The sequence below is a fragment of the Colius striatus genome, chromosome 6, assembly GCF_028858725.1.
Source record: "Colius striatus isolate bColStr4 chromosome 6, bColStr4.1.hap1, whole genome shotgun sequence".
Classification (NCBI taxonomy): domain Eukaryota; kingdom Metazoa; phylum Chordata; class Aves; order Coliiformes; family Coliidae; genus Colius; species Colius striatus.
In genome coordinates, this window is record NC_084764.1 from 45,548,609 (window position 1) to 45,567,798 (window position 19,190).

Below are 19,190 nucleotides of genomic sequence, written 5' to 3' on the forward strand. Positions count from 1 at the left end.
AACATAGTGATGTATGTGACAGTTTTCTAGCTTAATAAAGGCTTTAAACAATTAGCAAAGGAAGTACAAATTGCTGTTGGGAACTCTTGAGATGTACCAATGACTACCTATTGCATATACATAGTGTCATACTTTGAGTTTTCCTGGAATAGAACACTGAATTGCAGAACATGAGCTAAAATGATCTTGATTATAGAAAACTCGTAATTTGAAAACTGAGTATTTTTGCTTTCTAAAGTTCTGCTTTATTTGGCTCATTACCAAAATCTTAAAGCTAATTTTTCAATCTAGATTTTCATCAGTGTAGCTATAGTTCAGTATAGAAATAGATTGTTCCCCAACAGTGATTGTGATCTAAAGTATCAGCTCTTTAACTGGAAAAATGTGTAAAGTATTAGACCATATCCTATGTGAGGAACCAGTGGTAGGATTTCAGATGCTTACGGAATGGTTCCAAATACAAGCTGGATGTTAAAAGCTGCTGGTAGCCTTATACAGTAGTAAATGATGGAAAGCAAAAGAGCAAAGTCCTGGACAATATAAACACCTGTCAGGTTTTGTAGAAGCTATGCAACTAGTCTTACTAGATATGTGAGGCTTTAGCTCTGAATGTATTCAGCAGAGAACGGCACACTGAAGGGAGTGTGAAGTAAAGGAGAAATGCCAGCTTAAAAAAAAGCCACAAACTCCCTAAAACATTGTGCATCACATTCTTATTTAATTCAAAAAACCCTTTATTGAGTGTTTATACTGCATCCTCAAGGACTATGGCTTTAGGTGATATTTGTACTTTTATATTAAATGCAGATTTGATTGTGTTTATCACCTGTGCTTAACCAAATGATCTTTGGATGTAAGCAACTTGCTGATTTTGTCACTCAAACTGTCCTGAGCATTTCAGGGGCCTTCAGACACTTTTAACGTTATTTGACAGTAGAATTTGGGTTGAAGAGAACACAAAGAGGTACAAAAGGAGCTGACTGAGTATAGCTGGGCACTAAATGCATGGGCTCAAATCAGAGGACAGCAAAAGGGAAAGCTAAGGAAATGAATGAAGCTTGAGATTTCAGCAGTGGACCACGTGCCTGTTGGAGAAGCAAAGTGTAAAAAAATTGGATGTCAGGGAAATGATCAGTCCTTAATTATTTTAGTAGATCCATATGTTACAGGAAAAAGCTAACAGCCTTGTATGTGAGAGAAGGAGCTTGAGATCTGCTTATCATCATTTTCAGTGTTGAGTTAATAAAATTGCAGCTTGCCTCTCAAATTCCTCCTTGTGTCTGTATTAACATGTTGTGGTGATTGCATTTATCATTTATATTAAACTGAGAAATATTTTTCACTCAGCTTATTTAAAAGAGGAGAGGGAGCCTCATATTTCAGCACAGCTCAGTTTAGATGGTTATGTTTTTAAGATGACTGGTAAGCCAATTTGGCAGAATGCTTAAGTTGATGAAAATTGGGTGTGATATTTGTATGCTATTGAGTAACACTTAACAAAGAGCAGTTCTGACTCAGCTACTTCAAAGTAGAACTGCTGTGGGATAGCAGATAGCTTTTTACGCGTGCTTTTGTATTGAACTTCTTTCTCTTTCTAAATCCTCTAATTTCTGCATTTGTTTTTTAACAAATCGTGTATATAGGTTTGTCTGTCGTCTTTGATGGAAAAAGAGATGACTATTTCCCTGAACTGATAAAGTGGGCAACTGAAAATGGAGCATCCACAGAGGGTTTTGAAATAGCTAACTTTGAAGAGGAGGGATTTGGTTTGAAAGCAACAAGAGAGATAAAGGTGAGCATGTGAACATTTGGCTTAGATTAGAAAGTTGTGTTTAGAACGTAGCTGTGGAGCTCTGCAGTACTCACCATCTTCCCTTCCCCCTTCAACTGCTTATGAAAGTGCTGTTGTGAAATGCTCTCAGCTCTACTTATTTGAGAAATAAAATTATTGACAAGGTTTAGTATTGTTTTAGTGACTATTGGATAGTAATCTGAATTTTTGATGAGTCTTGTTTTTTACTCTATGTTGTTTATACTCTTCACCTAATCACTGGAGTACTCTATACCGTTGGTGTATCTGTCTCTTCCATGTTTTCTAACTATTTAGGCTCCTCTAGTTTCGTGTCCCTTCTTTTGAGCACTGATCGTTTTGCCTCAGAGGTATTAGCAATGAATTGGGATGAAAAAATCCCCAAATTACCTCTTCATTGTAACAAATACCTTTTGGTCACAAGGCAAGGAATATAGACACAACCAGTTAGCTAAGTGGTGAGAGTTAAGCATTTAAGATTGCCTCTTTCCATTCCCATTTTGCAGATGGGAGCTGGCTTTGAAGAACAATCACCATATTGTATTCATTTCAGGGCTTTAGTAGCACATAGCTAATAACACTAGCACTACTGCTTGACAACAATCCTGAACACTTCCAAAATAAGAATGAGCAATGTGGGGAAAAAAACCCACTTGACTGGAATAAAAGATTTGCTCATACAATTAATTAGCATTATAATGTACCTGGTGGAGAAAAGCAGTAAAAGGAGGCAGGAGGCCTCTGTGGATGAACAAAGATCTGCTGGGACAACAAGGAGAAAGCAGACATCTCAGAGAGGTGGAAAAGTGGCCTGGTTTCTTGGGAGAAGTATAGGAACATTGCCAGAGCAGGCAGGGGTGCAATCAGGAAGGCTAAACCTGGCCAGGAAAGTTAAGGAAAACAAGAAGGATTTTTCAGGTACAGTAACAGCAAAAGGAAGATGAGGGGGAATGTGGGCCCGCTGCTGAGCTGAGGGTGCCCTGGTGACAGAGGATGCAGAGAAGGCCAAAGTACTGAATGCCTTCTTTGCTTCAGTCTTTACAGCCAAGGCTGGCCCTTGGGAAGCCCAGTCCGGCAAGGATAGTAGAATGGCCTGGACAGCAGAGGACTTGCCCTGGGTGGAAGTGGAAGAGGTTAAAGACTTGTTAGCCAAGCTTAACGCTCAAAAGTCAATGGGTCCTGATGGGATACATCCAAGAATATTGAGTGAACTGCTAAGCCTCTCTCCATCATTTTTGAACAATCATGGAGAACAGGCAAGGTGCCTGAGGACCAAGGGGAAATCCTGTTTGACCAACCTGATGCCTTCTAAGAGTGCATAACCAACTGGCTGGATGAGGGGAGAGCAGCAGATGTCCCAGCTGCCCAGGGAGGGTGTGGAAACTCCTTCTTTGGAGGTCTTCAAAACCCACTTGGACATGTTCCTGTGTGACCCGATCTAGGTGGGAGCTGCTTTGGCAGGGGGTTGGACTGGGTGATCTCTAAAGGTCCCTTCCAACCCCCACCATTCTGTGATTCTGTGATCTGTAGTTTAAAGATGATAGATATTTCAGACACTGACATAGCATATTAATGCTAGCTGACCCTTGATGCTTTTTTTTTTTCCTTTCCATAGGCTGAAGAGTTGTTCCTGTGGGTTCCTAGAAAGCTGTTGATGACAGTTGAATCAGCTAAAAATTCAGTATTAGGTAAGAGCTTAAGGAAGAGCTTAAGCAAGAAGTTGATATGTATGGGATCATTCAAAAAAGACTTTTTTAGCTGATCTTTTATTACAGGACTTGCTAATCATGCTGACCATGGTTTGGACTGCTTAGGAGCTCGAAGTGTCAGTGGAAAGAATTTAATATTCCTCTATGTTTCTGTCTCAGTGCACTAAATATCTTCCAGAAGCATCTGTGTTATTTTGAACACCTATCACGTAGCTTATATAACAGTTGGAGTTCAAATGGTACTGAGAATGTTGTTGTAGTTAGTTCATGTCTTCTGTCATGAAGTTGTACGTGAGACATTTACAGTTTTCGTTGAAAATTCTTACATGTTACATATTCAGTTAAAAGTAAGTCTATGATGGCATTTTCTGTGGACAATTAACTTAGTGCCTCACCTTTCTGGGTTAATTCAGGCTCCCTCTATTCTCAAGACCGAATTCTTCAAGCCATGGGCAATATCACGTTGGCATTCCATCTTCTTTGTGAGCGAGCCAACCCCAACTCTTTCTGGCTGCCCTACATCCAGACGCTCCCCAGTGAATATGACACTCCTCTCTATTTTGAAGAAGATGAAGTGCAGTACCTTCAGTCAACTCAGGCCATACATGATGTTTTTAGCCAATATAAAAATACAGCTCGACAGTATGCCTATTTCTACAAAGTTATTCAGGTAAGCATCTGAGATGTAGTGTGTGCTAAATGTTGCTCTTATTATGGTTGTTGAGGAAGATGTGAAAACTGTGAGGCTAAGTAATAGAGCAAGTGTATAGCTCTTAAAGGTTTCAATCGTTAAAGCAATTTCCTGCTGTTCTTTGAACTGCTGAGTGGGCTTATGAATATATAAGAATGTATTGAGTTGGTTGAGATAACAGAGAAAAAGTGTAATTGTTAACTGACATGGATTAAAACCATTGCCTGTGTTGTATTTCCAGTGACTGTGGATTAACTGTTGTTCTCTATTCTGTTCAACATAATGCTTTTGATTGCTTTCAAATACAAAGATAAAGCCATCTGGTAATGATTTGAGTATGAGGAGGCTCGACATGGATGAACTCGTCATGGTCTGAAGTAATGATGTACATTGAGTTTCTGAGGTAGAGCTTTTACTAACTGATGTCTGGACACAATTGATACTGTAAGTGAACAGTAAATATAATATGGTCTTGTCAAGGCAGTGCTCCATGTCTGAACACCCAAAGCCTTTTGTGACACAACCTATGTAGAAAGCATCCAACTATATGTACTGAATTTCCACCATTGTGTGATCTGGAAACCTTATTTTGGTCTGTAGGACAGGTGAAAAGACATAAAGGAATTCTGTTTTCCTTTGACATTATCAGAGTTCCAAAGCTTTTCTATTACCTGTTCTAAGTCAACAGAAGTTAAACTATTGTACTTGGCTGTTAGGTGCAGGAAGAACTTTGTGTGTTTCAAGCACAGCGTCAGTTTACCAAGTATAAGGAGCAAAGGGATACATTTTGAAAACTGAAGTCATGCAAAATAGTGGATGAAAACCAAATAAGATGCACTTCATTTTGAGGTAAGGAGTAGGGTAGGAACAACGGCTTTAATACCAAGAAGGAGCAAAATTCTTCTTTCCAGGTGTCACGGTTCAGGAAACAACCGTTTAGCAGACTCTCCTGCCATGTGCTATTCTAGGCTGCCAGTCCACACTTTACCTGCCAGCTTTTCACTTTCTTCTCCAAGTCCGCTGCCTGAGCAAACAAAGCTCCTAAGTTTTATTTCTTTAGAATATCTTTTTACCCCAAAATAGTTCTACTGTTTTTGAAGAGTTATTGGGAAAATATTGTGTAACATTCCCCAAGTTCTCCCCAAGCCTTCCAACTGCTAATTGTGCTCTTGCAGTACTTCATCAGGTAGCTAAACTAGCACTTTGACCAGTTCCATCGGTTTCATTCACTAATATTGCACTAGTAGTGTTATGTGAAAAGTTACACCCTGGATTTTGACTGCCATGTGTCCAGTATTTCAGAAGCGCTTCTCAGGGGCAGATGAATGTACATAGACTGATATTCAAGTGATGCAAGCACAACGGAAGAACGTATATAAAATGCAATGGTGTAACATCAGTTCAAGAATGAGATCTGTTACATGAAAAGCAGCTTAAAGCTTTTTGTCTATGAAAGTTTTTTGTGTGTCAAATTAAGGGTGGCAAACTCCTGCTACTTCTTGCTGTCTCTTAAAGATAATCAAAGATCTTTCTTATAGCGTTTAAGGTAATGTGGTCAAAGTAATGTCTTGCTAAGAAATCATTTATGTTCTGCACCAAAGTCTGTGCTGTTGACTTTTAAGAGTAAGAAAAGTTACAGTTTGAGCACAGAAAGTAACGTATGTGAGATCTTTAGTGACAGAGTGTGGTGATGTGCTGTACCTGGTCACAAGCCTGTAACACTCTGCACTCTTTGTTTGACATTTGCAATTCTGTATAAGCTGTTATGGCAGCTCATGAAGGGAGACTTCTCAGACTGATTCAGTTCAATTTGATCTGCAGCAATGGGAAACCATTGTGGAAGTAGTGTTTAAATAAATGGCTGTCTTCTCTTTGAGCTTTATATTATAGCCAAGAAGTTGTTTAGTACTGTACTGTTGCCTTTTCTGCGAATTGTTAAATGTTGGTTATGGTCAGAAATCTAGACCAGGGTTTTTCCTTTTTCTGCCATGCTTTTATTGCTTGTGTTAAGTTCTTGTATAATACAGCTGCTGTTCCATGTTGAACATGAGCATGAAGGCAGGTGAGGTAGGAATCATTGGCTTTATTCACTTGTCCTTTGGAGAACAAGTGGTAAAAATATTAGGTAGATTTGAGGTGTATTCTAGTTGTTTGGTGCTTTACTTTGGCACTACCATGTAGCCAGAATTGTAGCTGAATGTTTCTTTACTAGTATTCAGTAAATGTCACCTTAGGAAGATACATCATTTCAACTGGCTCCAGGAGTGCAAAGTGAGTGTGCTGTGTAACTATTTTTAATGCTTTTGATGAATACTCATGCAAAAGTCTTAAAACCTTTTTATTTCTGTTTCTGATCTCAAAAATAAGAACTGGTAATTTATGAAGTGGAGGAGAAGAAAGTTCACAGGAAAAGCAGCATCTCTTGATTTCGTTATTCGGAAAAGCTGAAATGGTATTTAGTATCATCTAGCGTGCACTCATATCATTGTATGAACAAAATTGACCCACAAAATGCTGGTGCTAAGGGTGATGCTTTTGGAAGTTCATGAGCATACGGAAAAGCCAAGAAGGGGTGGGGAGGGAACAGTTCATCACAGAAATGGAAAAAAGCAAAGCCAACCCACTTTCCTGTGAAAGGCAATTGTACTCTGCAGGCTTCACAGAGTGAAAGTTTGATTTTCGTTACACCACCATTTCAGTCAGTACTACTAGTGCTTTAGCAGAAGCAGTTTACTGGCAGCTGGCCTCTGTAGCTAGGATTTCGATACCACTTCAGGTGTGCAGATTGACATCTTTTTTTCATTTACAAAGGCAGTTTTTGTAGTGAGAAAATCTTGCATTTGCTTTCTTGAGAGCCATTCTACTGCAGAAGGTGAAATAGGAAGCATCTGGAAGTTAAAGTCATTTTGTTGGTATTTGAAGACACTGACAAAGGGAATATTTGATGCAGGCAAAATCTGTTTATTCCTTTGCAGCTTTTTTAGTCTGCAGAATGTTTCTAGTGACCAAGGGAACAAAGGAGTTAACAAATCATCTAATCAAATGCTTCATTTTCTTTCCAAATCGGATTGCTAGGCTGTTATTAAAATAATTTGGCTTCTGATAGGTGTGCAGTTTTAAACATTGACAAACACTGGTCTGTTTTATTTCCCCAGCTTCTCTGTAAGGGTGGCTTTCTCAGAACCTGGCAGTTGTAACTCTTTCTCCAAGTGCTTAGTGTAGATGCTCATGAGGAATGGGCAGATTTATGCATTTCACAGCTGTTGCAAGCTAAACTGTAGTCTGGTCTGATAAGCAGAAACAGGTGGGATGTTGAGTAGACAAAAATAAGCCCTTGAGCATGTTAGCCAGGCTCTATAAACCACATTGACACCTTTCTAAACATGTGTAATTTGATAACTAAAAATAGTTAAAAGATCTTACAGATGTACTTTAAAGGCACATTTGGCCTGGCATTGCTATCAAAATACAGCCAACGGTCAAAGGCTGCTTTCATCCCAGCACACTTGTAGCTTGCAAGATTTGTTTGTAGTTTGTTCCAAAGAGAAATTTTGTAAACTGCAGGCTTTTGTCTTCCCCTGGAAGGGAGATGTGTGACTTGCATTAACATTTACGGGCATTGCACGTCTACAAGGGGCCAGCAGAGTCCAGCTCTTTATGGCTTCATGTTAAATTTGTTGTTTCACACTGAAATGTGGTATAATAGGCACAAGAGGGAGCCATATAGTTTACAGACATTCACAGTGAGACTGTATTCTAACAAAAATACAACTAAGTTTCAACTTTTTCTAAAAGACTATGCAGTGGTCTTTGTGTTTGACTTTGAAGTGCATCTGCAGCCCTGTTTGTAGGCTACTGCACACAAGTTTGTGTAACTCAAAGCAAGACATCAAGACAAGGGGTGCTCATAGAGGAGCTGGAAGTGCCTAAACTCTCTTTACGCTTTGGGCAGTTATGGGTTTGAAGCAGTGTTGTATCTTATCTGCCTTACTGAAGGACAATTTAGTGACCTTATACTTAGAAACGAGGAAGAGTTTGTTGGGAATGTGAATCACAGAATGGTAGGGATTGGAAGGGACCTCTAAAGATATGAAGGTTGAAGACAGCCTTGGCTGCAGTGACTGTGAAGTGATGGAGTTCAGGATCATCAGAGGAGAGAGCAGAGCAAAAAGCAAGGTCACAGTGCTGGACTTCAGGAGAGCAGTACCCATCTCTTCTCAGATCTTGAAGACTCCTGTGGGATAAGGCTCTGGAGGGAAGAGGGACCCAAGAAAGAAAGCAGGGTTAATATTAAAGGATAACCTCCTGCAAGTTCAAGAGCAGTACATCCCAATGAGCAGAAAGTCAAGCAAAAGTACCAGGAGGCCTGAATGGATGAAAAATTGAGCTCACAGCAAAACTGAAACACAAACATGAAGGCTGCAGAGTGGAAGCAGGGACAGATCACCTAAGAGGAGTACAGAGACCTTGTGCAGTCATGCAGGGGTCAGGTTAAGAAAGCTAAAGTCCTGAAGGAGTTGAGCCTGGCAGGGACATGTCAAAGACAACCAAAAGGGCTTCTACCTTTTATACACAGGTGACAAAAACAAGACTAGGGAGATTATGGGTCTGCTGCTGAATGGGGCAGGGACCTGGTGACACAGAGCATGAAGAAAAGAATCTTGCAGGAAAACCTTATTGCAGCCTTTCAGTAGTTAAAGGGGGCTTATAAGAAAGATGCAAAACTATTTAACACCTTTTTTTTAATAGAATCCATTTGGTAGAAGTCATGAATTCTTCTTGAGTGGTGTCCAGTGTTCCACAGGAACACTCTCATACCCATTGTCTGACTACTGTGTGTTGACATCTGGCCAGTGCTTGTGAGAGTGTTAGTGGAGTCCCATTGTGAATATAATCCTTGCAGTAATCTATCCAAACACATTTTGATCTGTTTGTGTGCACTATTGGACAGACAACTTAATTTCCTGGAGGTTGTAATCCCTTTTGATACTAAATTTGATTTATTATTCATATAAAATTTGACTAATTGATTTAGTGTGAATGAAATTCTCAAATCCAGTGATTAGCTGTTGGGCACTAGAATATAATTTGAGGATGTTTTAACACATGAAGTTCTAGATCTCAAATATTACAGCATCTTTAAAACCTAATATCACATTTGACTCTTCAGTATTGGGTATATTAGGTGAGATTTCACATCTCTAGCTTAATTTTGACACTCATTTTCGAAGTTGTGATGATACTTTCAATATGACTTATGCTGCTCTTACGGTATTTTTCTGTACTGTTTCTAATCTCTCCTATTCCAACAAGCATATGATTTTCCAGGTCAGTGTGAAGTAGAATGTCTGGTGTCTCTCTGTACTTGGCTTTGAGATACCACCATATAACTTTCCTGTGCGAAGTAATGTGTAGAGTTGAATGCAGACAAGTGTACTGCCTTGTAAAACACTCTGAGCTATTCAAATGTTTGGGAGCTGTTTATTATTTTTAGTTGACAGGGAATATTTCAGTGCTTCTAGAGAGTTCAACCGATATGTGGTCAAAAGCAAATATATTTGGAAGCAGAATATGGTTTAGATCGTGTACCAGGTAGGTCCTTAGGCTTCTCAGTTTCCCTCCTACTTGATTTATACTCATTGGCATGCCAATCAAATAGCTTTTTTCAGAAGTGATGTCAGTGACACTGTAAAAATTGGGTGTGAGAAAGATGGAACAGTTTTAAACCCTATAAAACCTTTTCCCTTTTGCTTACTTGTCTACTGTACACATCTCCTAAAGGAGAGGCTTGAAATTCCATGGAGTGGGCAATTACAAAGGTAAAATAGTGCTACTATTTCATTTGCTTTGTCTGAATTTCAGTACCCAGCTTGTTCTGCTTGATCAATAATGAATCAATAGGTGGTTAATCATGGAATATATTTATGCTTTTCTGTTTTTCCTCTCTGAAGGCCAAAATATTGTATTAATCTGCTTTGCTGTCAGCCAGCTGAAGACTGACTGTGTGCTTGTACTATAGCACTGAGTGTGTTTACTGTAAGGTGGTTTAGACTGTGTGAGCATGAGCCAGATTCCTGACTCTAATGTCATTTCTGGTGTATCTCACCCTCAGTTATGATGAGAATAATGGCAGATTCTGGGGCTTTGTTGGGCCATTCCTGTGCTGCCCTTCTCCATGACAGAGGCAGCTCAGACAAATGAAGAGCTCAAGTCCTTGCATGGGTAGGAGGTCTGCTGCCTTCTTCCCCCGTTCCTTCCCTGCCTTCCACGGGAACACAGCGACAGCTCTGGGCTGCGAGCCAGCCGGACACAGGAGGAGGTGTTTGACTGTTCGGGCAGCATTTGCTCCTCAAACAGCTGTTCCCTATCTCCTCCAAGGAAAAGGTGGCAGGCCATATGGAGGCATCCTGTGGTCCAGATTCAGCTGACGGGCGCCAGTTGGACTGTGCTGGCCTAGATTGAAATACAAGCACGTCCTACTTGGTGTCTGCTATTTCTTACAGTCAAAATGTTTGAAAGTTGGAGGACAGACAGGATAAAACATATCTTTCATTTTGGATATAGATGTTATCTTTCCTTAGACATTCACTGTGTTCAGATCTCCTAATCAGTAGGTTTTAATTGATTTTCTATTCAGAATGGGTCGGATTCTGTTGTACCAGCCTGAACACCCTCATTCCTCCAGAGAAGCAGATACACACTTTGAAGCCTATATGCTAGTGCTAAACAAAATTTGTTTGTGCGCAGTTTAAGCCACGTTTGGGAGGAATAATCCATTCTTTTGTTAGTGTTACGGGCTTTTAAGGCTTTTTTTTTTTTGAAGATGAGGTTCTCTGCTACTCTCCTGGTTGAGAATGCAGATAAGCATCTGTTTTTACAGCCAATATTGTGGAGAGAGGGGTTTATTTTGTTTGCTTTTCTCATAGTTGCTTTTATTTTTGTTTTTGTAACCGAGTTGCACTTTCTGGGGCAGTTGAGTTTGTCCCCAAAGATGTTGTCTGTGTTTTCTGTGGAAGCGAGTGCCTCGGCAGACATCAGGAGATCATCATGCACTTACAAGTACAGTTTCTCATATAAAGTTTGTACTTATTGTGCAGATTTAATATTTTTCCTGATGTAACAGCAGTTATAAATGTTCCATAAATTTAAAATATTGTAACAAGCTGATGTTTCTTAGAATGGAATACTCAAAGGATGTATTCTTTAAGCACTGCAAAATTATACAGGGGACTTATCTTTGTTAAAATTAGTAATTTAACTAAATTACAAAGTGGATGATCCTCTTCAGGCAGACCCAATGCTAATACTCCACACAGTAGGAGATTGATATGTTGCTAAGTAAACCAAAGTTTATTTTCTTGTACTATGATTTGAATGTGAGTTGAAGAGGAAGTGATAAGTTTTTAGTTTCGGATGTGTGCGCTGTAGTCCCAGTACGTCTGGTTCCAGGACTTGCCATGCCCCAAGTGCCATCCTGGCTGGGCTGCATCGTGCCTTGGTATAACCAAGATGACTGTGATCCAAGCTTCAGCCTAAGAGCCTTCTGGTATGATTCATCTATAAACTTCAGTAGTCAATTGACAGGTAACAAAAATAACATTAATGCTTGTTAAGAAACTCTTTGGACGTGGAGTAGTTGTTAACAGGAAGTATTGTCGTAATCTTTTTAAAGCATTTCACTTCAGACTTCCCATCAGGGCATTTTATTTGTGGCTTGTGATTCACTGAAGGAAAAACTTCTTTACTGTGAGGGTGAGGGAGCCCTGGCACAGGGAGGTTTCCAAACCTGCCTGGCCATGTTCCTATGGCCCCTGATTGAGGGAAATCTGCTTTGGCAGGGAGTTGGACTTGGATGATCCCCTCCAACCCCTACCATTCTGTGAAATGAATAGTAGAGTCATGTGATGAGTTTGTGTATGAACATAGTGCACAAAATGTTGTACTAAATGAAAGTAAGGTAAGGTGAAGAAGGTAAACCTTGTACCGCAAGAAAGGCCTAAAGAGTATGTTGTGGTATGCAGGCTTAGGCCTTTGCAAGGAAACTGTTCACTATAGCTATCTTACTCTATGTGCCTGAATTAAGTACTGCAGACTGAACTTAACAATCTGAAGCTCAATATCAACACTAAACTCATATTTCGTGAGCAGATTTACCATGGGAGGTAACAGACATAGAGCATCTTTCTGTTACACAAACAGGGACAGCAGGGACCGGGGAGGCTGTCTCATTGCAAAACACGTCCAGTCTCAGGCCAGCTTGCGTTCTTATTTCGTCCCCTCAACCCTCAGCGGGGCTGCATTCAGCTCCAAGTGATGGGTGGAAGAACAGGAGAAGGTACAGAAAACACAGTCACTAATTTAAGTGTCATCTGAGTGTCTTCTTTTCTGGGAAAGATTAGGATTTTAGGATTCTATATTAAGTACTCTGTATATGATCACAAAGTGGATGTTAAGAAGTCCTTCACTGTCTTGCCTCTGTTTGATAAAGGGGATGCCACAGGACTGCAGTCTGTTCAGTATTACTTGTGCACTCAGTCACCCAAATGGTAACGTCCACTCTGCACATGAACTGGGTCAGCAGGCCTTCAGGCCCTTGAGTTAGTAGCTGATGCTATGGTTTGACTTCTCTGTCATGCACTGCTGTCTCATGAGCTATGAGAAATTTTTGCAGGTACAGGAAAAGGGATTGTGCAGTTAAATTCCATTACACCAGAAGGAGACATTCAACTCTGCTTCCGCTGCGTGAATCCCCTAATAGTCTGGAACAGTGCTTTCTTGTGTCTATTGGCAGAAGGTAAATAAACACTTACATACAGAATAAGAAAGAATGTTATTTAGATTTAATAAGTTTCAATCCTGTGGCACCTTTTTAATTCTAAGATTTGTTCTATGAGGTGTTGCAAAGTAGGATGGGCTTTCTGCTATGAACAGCACAGGTTTGTGGACCAAATTCCTAGTGCTTCATGAGTTGGGCTGTTTGAAAATCCCAGATCATGCCTCTGTAGTTATAAACTGTTATTACACAGTAAAATAGTCTTTGGCTTTGTCTCCTGTCCTGTCCAGTGAACTGGCTTTCCCTTGCTAGGTTAGGCAGCATATGTCCAGTGGAAAAACTGGGTTCTTGTTTCCCTGTAGATCACTAGGATCCTCCATTCTGAGTTCTTTATTTTACTTAGCTTTAGGGCAGTGAAAGCCTCAGCAGCTCCACAGAGAGGAGTTTCTTTTCAAGACTGCTGCTTCAAAGGATTTCCAGAGCTGGGAAAGGGACAGTAACCAGCAAATACTGACAGATCTTCATGCTTCTGGCCCTGAAAGAGAATGTGTGTGTGTGTGTGTGTGTGGTGTGTGTTTGCATTTTTGTACACCTACACATTCGCCTGAAACCATCAAGTAGCATCCAGCAAGGCTCATAAGGAAATCTCCCCATGTTAATGAGTGCATTGGCAAGAGGGGAGAATCCGCAAAGAAAACAAGGAAAAAATTGTTTGGTCAAAAGGAACAAACCCTTGGGCTTCATGTTCAAAGGAGTGAAAGTTAACAAGGTGGAAGCTTAAACTGGTTTTGGCTTTAACTGTTTCAGGCAGCCTGGGTGTTTTGGAGGCTGAGAGGGGGGTGGAGTGATGGCCTCAGTATAATCTCAATGCTTGGTACGATGCCTGTGTGGAATAGAAATGGAGCTTTCTGTACTCAACAGTGCACAAGAGGTTTTTGAGAATATTGAAATCTGATTTAGTAATATTGATGCAGCAACTTTGCCTTGGACTTGTGAGTACTTGAAATATTTTTCACAGAGATTCAACCACCTCTGTGTGTACAAACACAGGAAACCAACAAACCCAAGGATTTGTTTTCTTTAGGTAGGTATTACAGTGGAGTAGTAGATGACTGATTGTCAGCTTCTCAGATGAGACATGGTGTCTGTTCAGAAAAACCCACTAACTTTGCTCACAGACAGGGATTCAATTAATTCTTTTCTTACTTGGAGTGCACAGAGGTTAAAGGTACAAAGGAATATTTCAAGACACCTAATAGCATAGATGTGAACAAAAATGTAACGCTATGTAAACTTGCCCTCTGGTTTTAACTTTTACTCAGACGTTTTGCTGTACGTTGCAGTGACAGGATTTGTACTTTTCATCGCTGGGTGAACACGCAAATATTAAGCTAATTTTAATGGAAATGAAGCCCTGATAAATGAGTTTTGGCATTTTGTGATTGAATGGGGTAAGAGGTTACTACCTGTAATAGCCTGGCCACTGTTTCTCGGGAGGTTGATGCCTTTGTAGGCTCGATAGCAGAAGCGAGGGTTATGGTGGCTTCTCAGGTGGGAAGACACCTTTTCTACATTGAAGCCTTCGTGCTGTTCAAATGAAAACAAGCCTTCTCCAAAGTGCAGCAGTCTTCTAGTGTCTTGTTTATGAGACTTGAAAATCCTTATCTTGTGGTGTCCATCCGAAAACGTGATGAAGAAATTATTAGTGCAAAGGCCACCAAAATGATGGAGTGGAGCATCTCCCTTCTGATGAAAGGCTGAGGGAGCTGGGGCTCTTGAGCTTGGAGGAGGCTGAGGGGTGACCTCATTCATGGTTACAGATACATAAAGCATGGGTGTGAGGAGGCTGGAGCCAGGCTGCTCTCAGAGATGGCCAGTAATAGGACAAGGGACAACGGGGGCAAGCTGGAGCAGAAGAGATCTCAAAGAAACACAAGGAAAAACTTGTTGAGGTGAGGGAGCACTGGCAGGGGCTGCCCAGATGAGCTGTGGAGTCTCTTTTTCTGGAGACATTCCAACCCAGCTGGATGAGTCCCTGTGTGCCCTGCTCTAGGTGGTGCTGCTCTGGCAGGGGGGTTGCACTGGATGAGCTTTTGAGGTCCCTGTGAGCCCTTGAGATTCTGTGAAAGACCCCTGTGGGACACCAGAAGTTGAGACACAAACCCCTGGATATTACAGCTTCCCAGAAAGACAGAAATGTCTGAAACTGTCTTCTTTTTATTTTTTTCCCTTTTTAACATTTTTTTTCTCTCCCCCTCCCCTCTTTTCTCTGGTTGCCATACTGAGTAACTGGCTTCTAGTCTGATAGTGTTTTAGGTGACTAGAATAACAGTCTGTCTCTTTCCGCAGTGGCTGCAGACAATCTGGCAGCAATCACTGTTACTTTTTAATATTTCTGGTTATTTTGAGATATCCTCCAAATGTCTCAAGGAAGGCTTGGAACGCTGAAGGGGAAGAAGCTCTGTCTCTCTTTTTTTTTGGTTAGGAATAGCAGCATCAGGAGGAAAATGAAATTCAGCATGCCACTATTTGTTTTTGCAGTGGTCATCACCCTGATTACCAGCTCTGACAATATTTTCACAGAAAGGGTAACGAAAGAGATGGTATTTGTTCTTTATAATAACTCTTTCAGTAGAATGTCAGGACCTGCATCTAAATGAATACATTCACATTTTCATGTTCCCATTTGTTGGAGTGGTTGTTTTTTTTTTAAAGCTTCCCCTCCCAACTTTTTGAAACTACTTCAATACCGACTCGATAAGTTAAAGTTAGGGTTGCTGTAGTGGATAATGTCACATTTCAAGGGTAATCTGTGGAGACCTAGCAACAGAAACCTATAAAAGCTAGATATGAGATTCTTTTTTCACATATTAAGTGTTTGTTTAGTTTAAATACGTCTGTATCTTTTTTTTTTTACCAGCCTGAGCAATTTGTATGCCATGCAGCAGTCATCTTCTATACTTTATTAAATATCTGTCAATTATAAATATCAAGGTTTTACATTAATGTCAAGATAGTGCATCAAAAATTCATGGAATATGTGGCTTTTTTTTCAAGGGTATTTAATACTTAATGCATTTGTGTCATTTTTCTTTCTGGATATATTGACAGGTTTTATTAAGTGTTTGTTAGGGAGATTTCATTTTTACCAAGGGACTATAAAGAGAAGCTGCATGCTAAATCAATTTTTTAATCAGAATATTGTTCTTTTTTTGTGTGTATGTCTTCAGATTCTTGTGATCTGTAGGATTTTAAAGTTACATAGTAAAATAGTCCAAGTCAGAGATCCAACATGATCAAATATGCTGACGTATCTTTAACATAACTATTGCACCACCAAATGCTATAGGCATGGTAATTATGTACACTATGACTTTTTTCCTGCCTTGTGTCTTTCAAGACCATCTATTTTGCCCTTTATTGTGATTTGCTAATGGTTTTCTGTGTATTATGTCTGGACAGTCCCTATATAGGGACAGACCCTTCATCTCACAGATTTACAGATGGGGTTACAGAGCCTTTGGTGGCATCCAGAATCTTTGCCCAGGGGTTGCACGTTCTGAGTTGACTGGTTACAGATGGATGAAGTCAAATGAACCACGAACCTCCTTGCGATCTGTGCACTTAATATATCTATGTCTCTCTTGCTTTGTGTAGGTTTGTGCTCCAAGTTAGGGTTGAGCACGTAGGCTGGCACTTTCTTGTGAGAACTGTGCACGAGTTTAGTCCGTAAAGATTGCTTTTATACCCTCTGTAGCGTCTGGTAACACCTTTTGACTTTAAGTGCGTTATGACCACTGCCATTCGTGCCCTTTGAAAAATAATTGTTTCCATCGGAGGCCGCTCTTCGGGCAGAGGGAAGGGCAGAAAGGGATGATAGGGCCGACGACCTATTTGCAATCAACAAATTGCCGGGGCCTTCCAGCTCTTCAGCCGCCGCGCGGCAGCCGCCGATCCTCCGGCAGGGTCCGGCGCAGCGGGAGCGGCGGCGCGCCGGCAGGGGGCAGTGCCGGCACGGGCACCGGCACCGGCACGGGCACCGGCACGGGCACGGGCACCGGCCCCGCTGCGGAGCGGCGCTCCGGGGGTCCGGCCGCTCCTCCGTGGGAATTGCTCTCGCTGCAACTTCAGGTGCGGAGCCGCATCCCGGCGTCTCGCAACCAAAAGTAACCAGGCGGATGAAAAACGTTACCAGGGCTTTAAAGCAAGACTGATGTGCTTGTCTGTCCCGCCGTCTCTCTTTCTCTGCCGAGCTCATCAAGCTGCCGTAAAACAGATTAATACTACTAGCGACAAAAGCTGGCATTAAATGGTCATCAAGGAACACTGAAAGGGGGTGTTTGTTTTAAAGAACTAGTCTTTCGGGTTGAAGGGCACGTTTCTGTGTGCATCTCTGGAATCCAGTCCGGACTGCACTACCGCAGCGAAGACACCTCCCGAAATGTGCCGGTGTGGGTTTCAGTTCAGTGTTTGTACTGGGTGTTTTTGTGAGAAGAAATAACTCTGTAAAATCCATTGCAACAAGTCAACTCGAGGGAATGTGTTGTGCGATGGCCGTGCCGTGCATGTGAATGGAAACCGTGTGGAAACGGAGAGCGCCTTAAAAAGAGAAACAGGAAAAAAGGATGGGGCAAGAGTGGCTGGAATTGTGAACTCCTGTTGTTTCAGAGAAAGCCTGTCCAAAGGGTTAACTGGAGGGGCTGAGGGAGAGCGGGCACCTGGGACCTAACACCTAATTGGCAGTCTTTTGTAATATATAATTTGCCTAAAATTGCGCGCTGAGCACAAGCTTTTGTTTTCTAATTGATTTACGGTTTGAGCCACTTTTACCTCATCCCCTACTGTCCTGCACACAGTGCCAGCAAGTACATTACAGTGAGAAATGATAAATTACCGTGCACTTGTGATGCTAATGCATCAAGAGTAAAAAAACCTGCGTGCTACATGGAGCTTCATGCATTAAGAGTGTCACAAAGATAGAGCTATGCAAAAAAATAATTTGTGTCTCCTGAACTAACCGTTTGATGATTTACTTCAATTCATCCCTGAGACCTAATTGAACCTGAAGATTAAAATGTGTGCTATTATGGCTTTCCATTTGTGAATTGTCATCAAGTTTTAAAGTGTGTGAGTGTGGGCTTAACGCTACCTGTATTTTTTAAACTTTAAATAAGTTAATTAAATCAGAAGAGTTACAGGTACTGCAGCTTCTTACAGCCTTTGAAAAATCTAAGTGTTTTTTGCTTGTTCATGACAGCTGAGGTGTGCACACTTAGTTTCAGATAGGAGTGTGTGTAGATGAGTTAACAGTCTAATCAGTACTTGTCACCAAAATTATGGAAGTATTTTGTTTTGTTTCAGAGATGTGGTGCAACTTTTACCCAATGACACCTTTACAGGTGAAAACCTTGTATAATTTTTCCTCCATTTCTGAAATACCTTACTGCTAGCCTGGAGGAGAAAAAAACATAGAAGCTGGTGAAAGCTAATGCACGCTTACCGTCTGATTTCTGCATCAAGGACTGGGTTTTGTTTCACCTTTTCATACTCAGTCCACCTTAAATTTTTTATTCTCATATGATGTCTGTGGGTTCCAGTCCTGAAATATGAAGAAGCAGATTTATGGCGGCTGCTGGGCACAACAAATTAAGTTGACAGTGATGTATGAGAGCATAATAGCATGATGATCCCTCTGTAGCGCGGCTGGACGCCTCCTGCTTCATTTGGCTCTTGTTAGGATCTGTTAGGCAGCTAAATAATGAAATTCTGCTGACTGATTTCTGATTTCTCTTTTTCTTTCTCTTTTCACCTTTTTCTGCAACTTGCACTTCCCAGACTCATCCCAATGCCAGCAAACTGCCCTTAAAGGACTCTTTTACTTACGACGACTACAGGTTGGTCTGCCTTTTAATTTTTTCCTTCCCCTTCACCACGCTTTTTTTCTTCTTTAATACAGTAAAATGTGGGGCCCTGGATATTTCTTCATTGATGGGAAAGCCCTCTTGTTATCAAAAAGTTAAATATAGCATTTGATACTGATATACTTAATGCAGAGGAGAGTAAAGCAAATATGCAGATTGTAGTTGTTACAAAGGAATAGTCATTATGAGCAGTTAATTCAGCCAACTGGCAGGCACAGTCTGAGGTTAGTCAGGTAATCCGTAGTTTCTTCAGAAAATAATTCAGTTGACGTTTCAGGAGGTTTAG

General features: G+C 40.9%; 1 protein-coding gene across 2 annotated transcripts in view; it reads left to right on the plus strand.

The window, feature by feature from the left end:
- The window catches only part of SETD3 (SET domain containing 3, actin N3(tau)-histidine methyltransferase), a 55,244-nt gene that overhangs the window by 23,010 nt on the left and 13,044 nt on the right, over nucleotides 1-19,190 (plus strand). For both annotated transcript variants that reach the window (XM_061998427.1, XM_061998428.1), the window contains exons 4-7: nucleotides 1,644-1,792; nucleotides 3,426-3,498; nucleotides 3,933-4,189; nucleotides 18,819-18,877. In XM_061998427.1, the coding sequence (XP_061854411.1) occupies nucleotides 1,644-1,792; nucleotides 3,426-3,498; nucleotides 3,933-4,189; nucleotides 18,819-18,877 (538 nt within the window). The remainder of the gene's footprint in view (nucleotides 1-1,643; nucleotides 1,793-3,425; nucleotides 3,499-3,932; nucleotides 4,190-18,818; nucleotides 18,878-19,190) is intronic.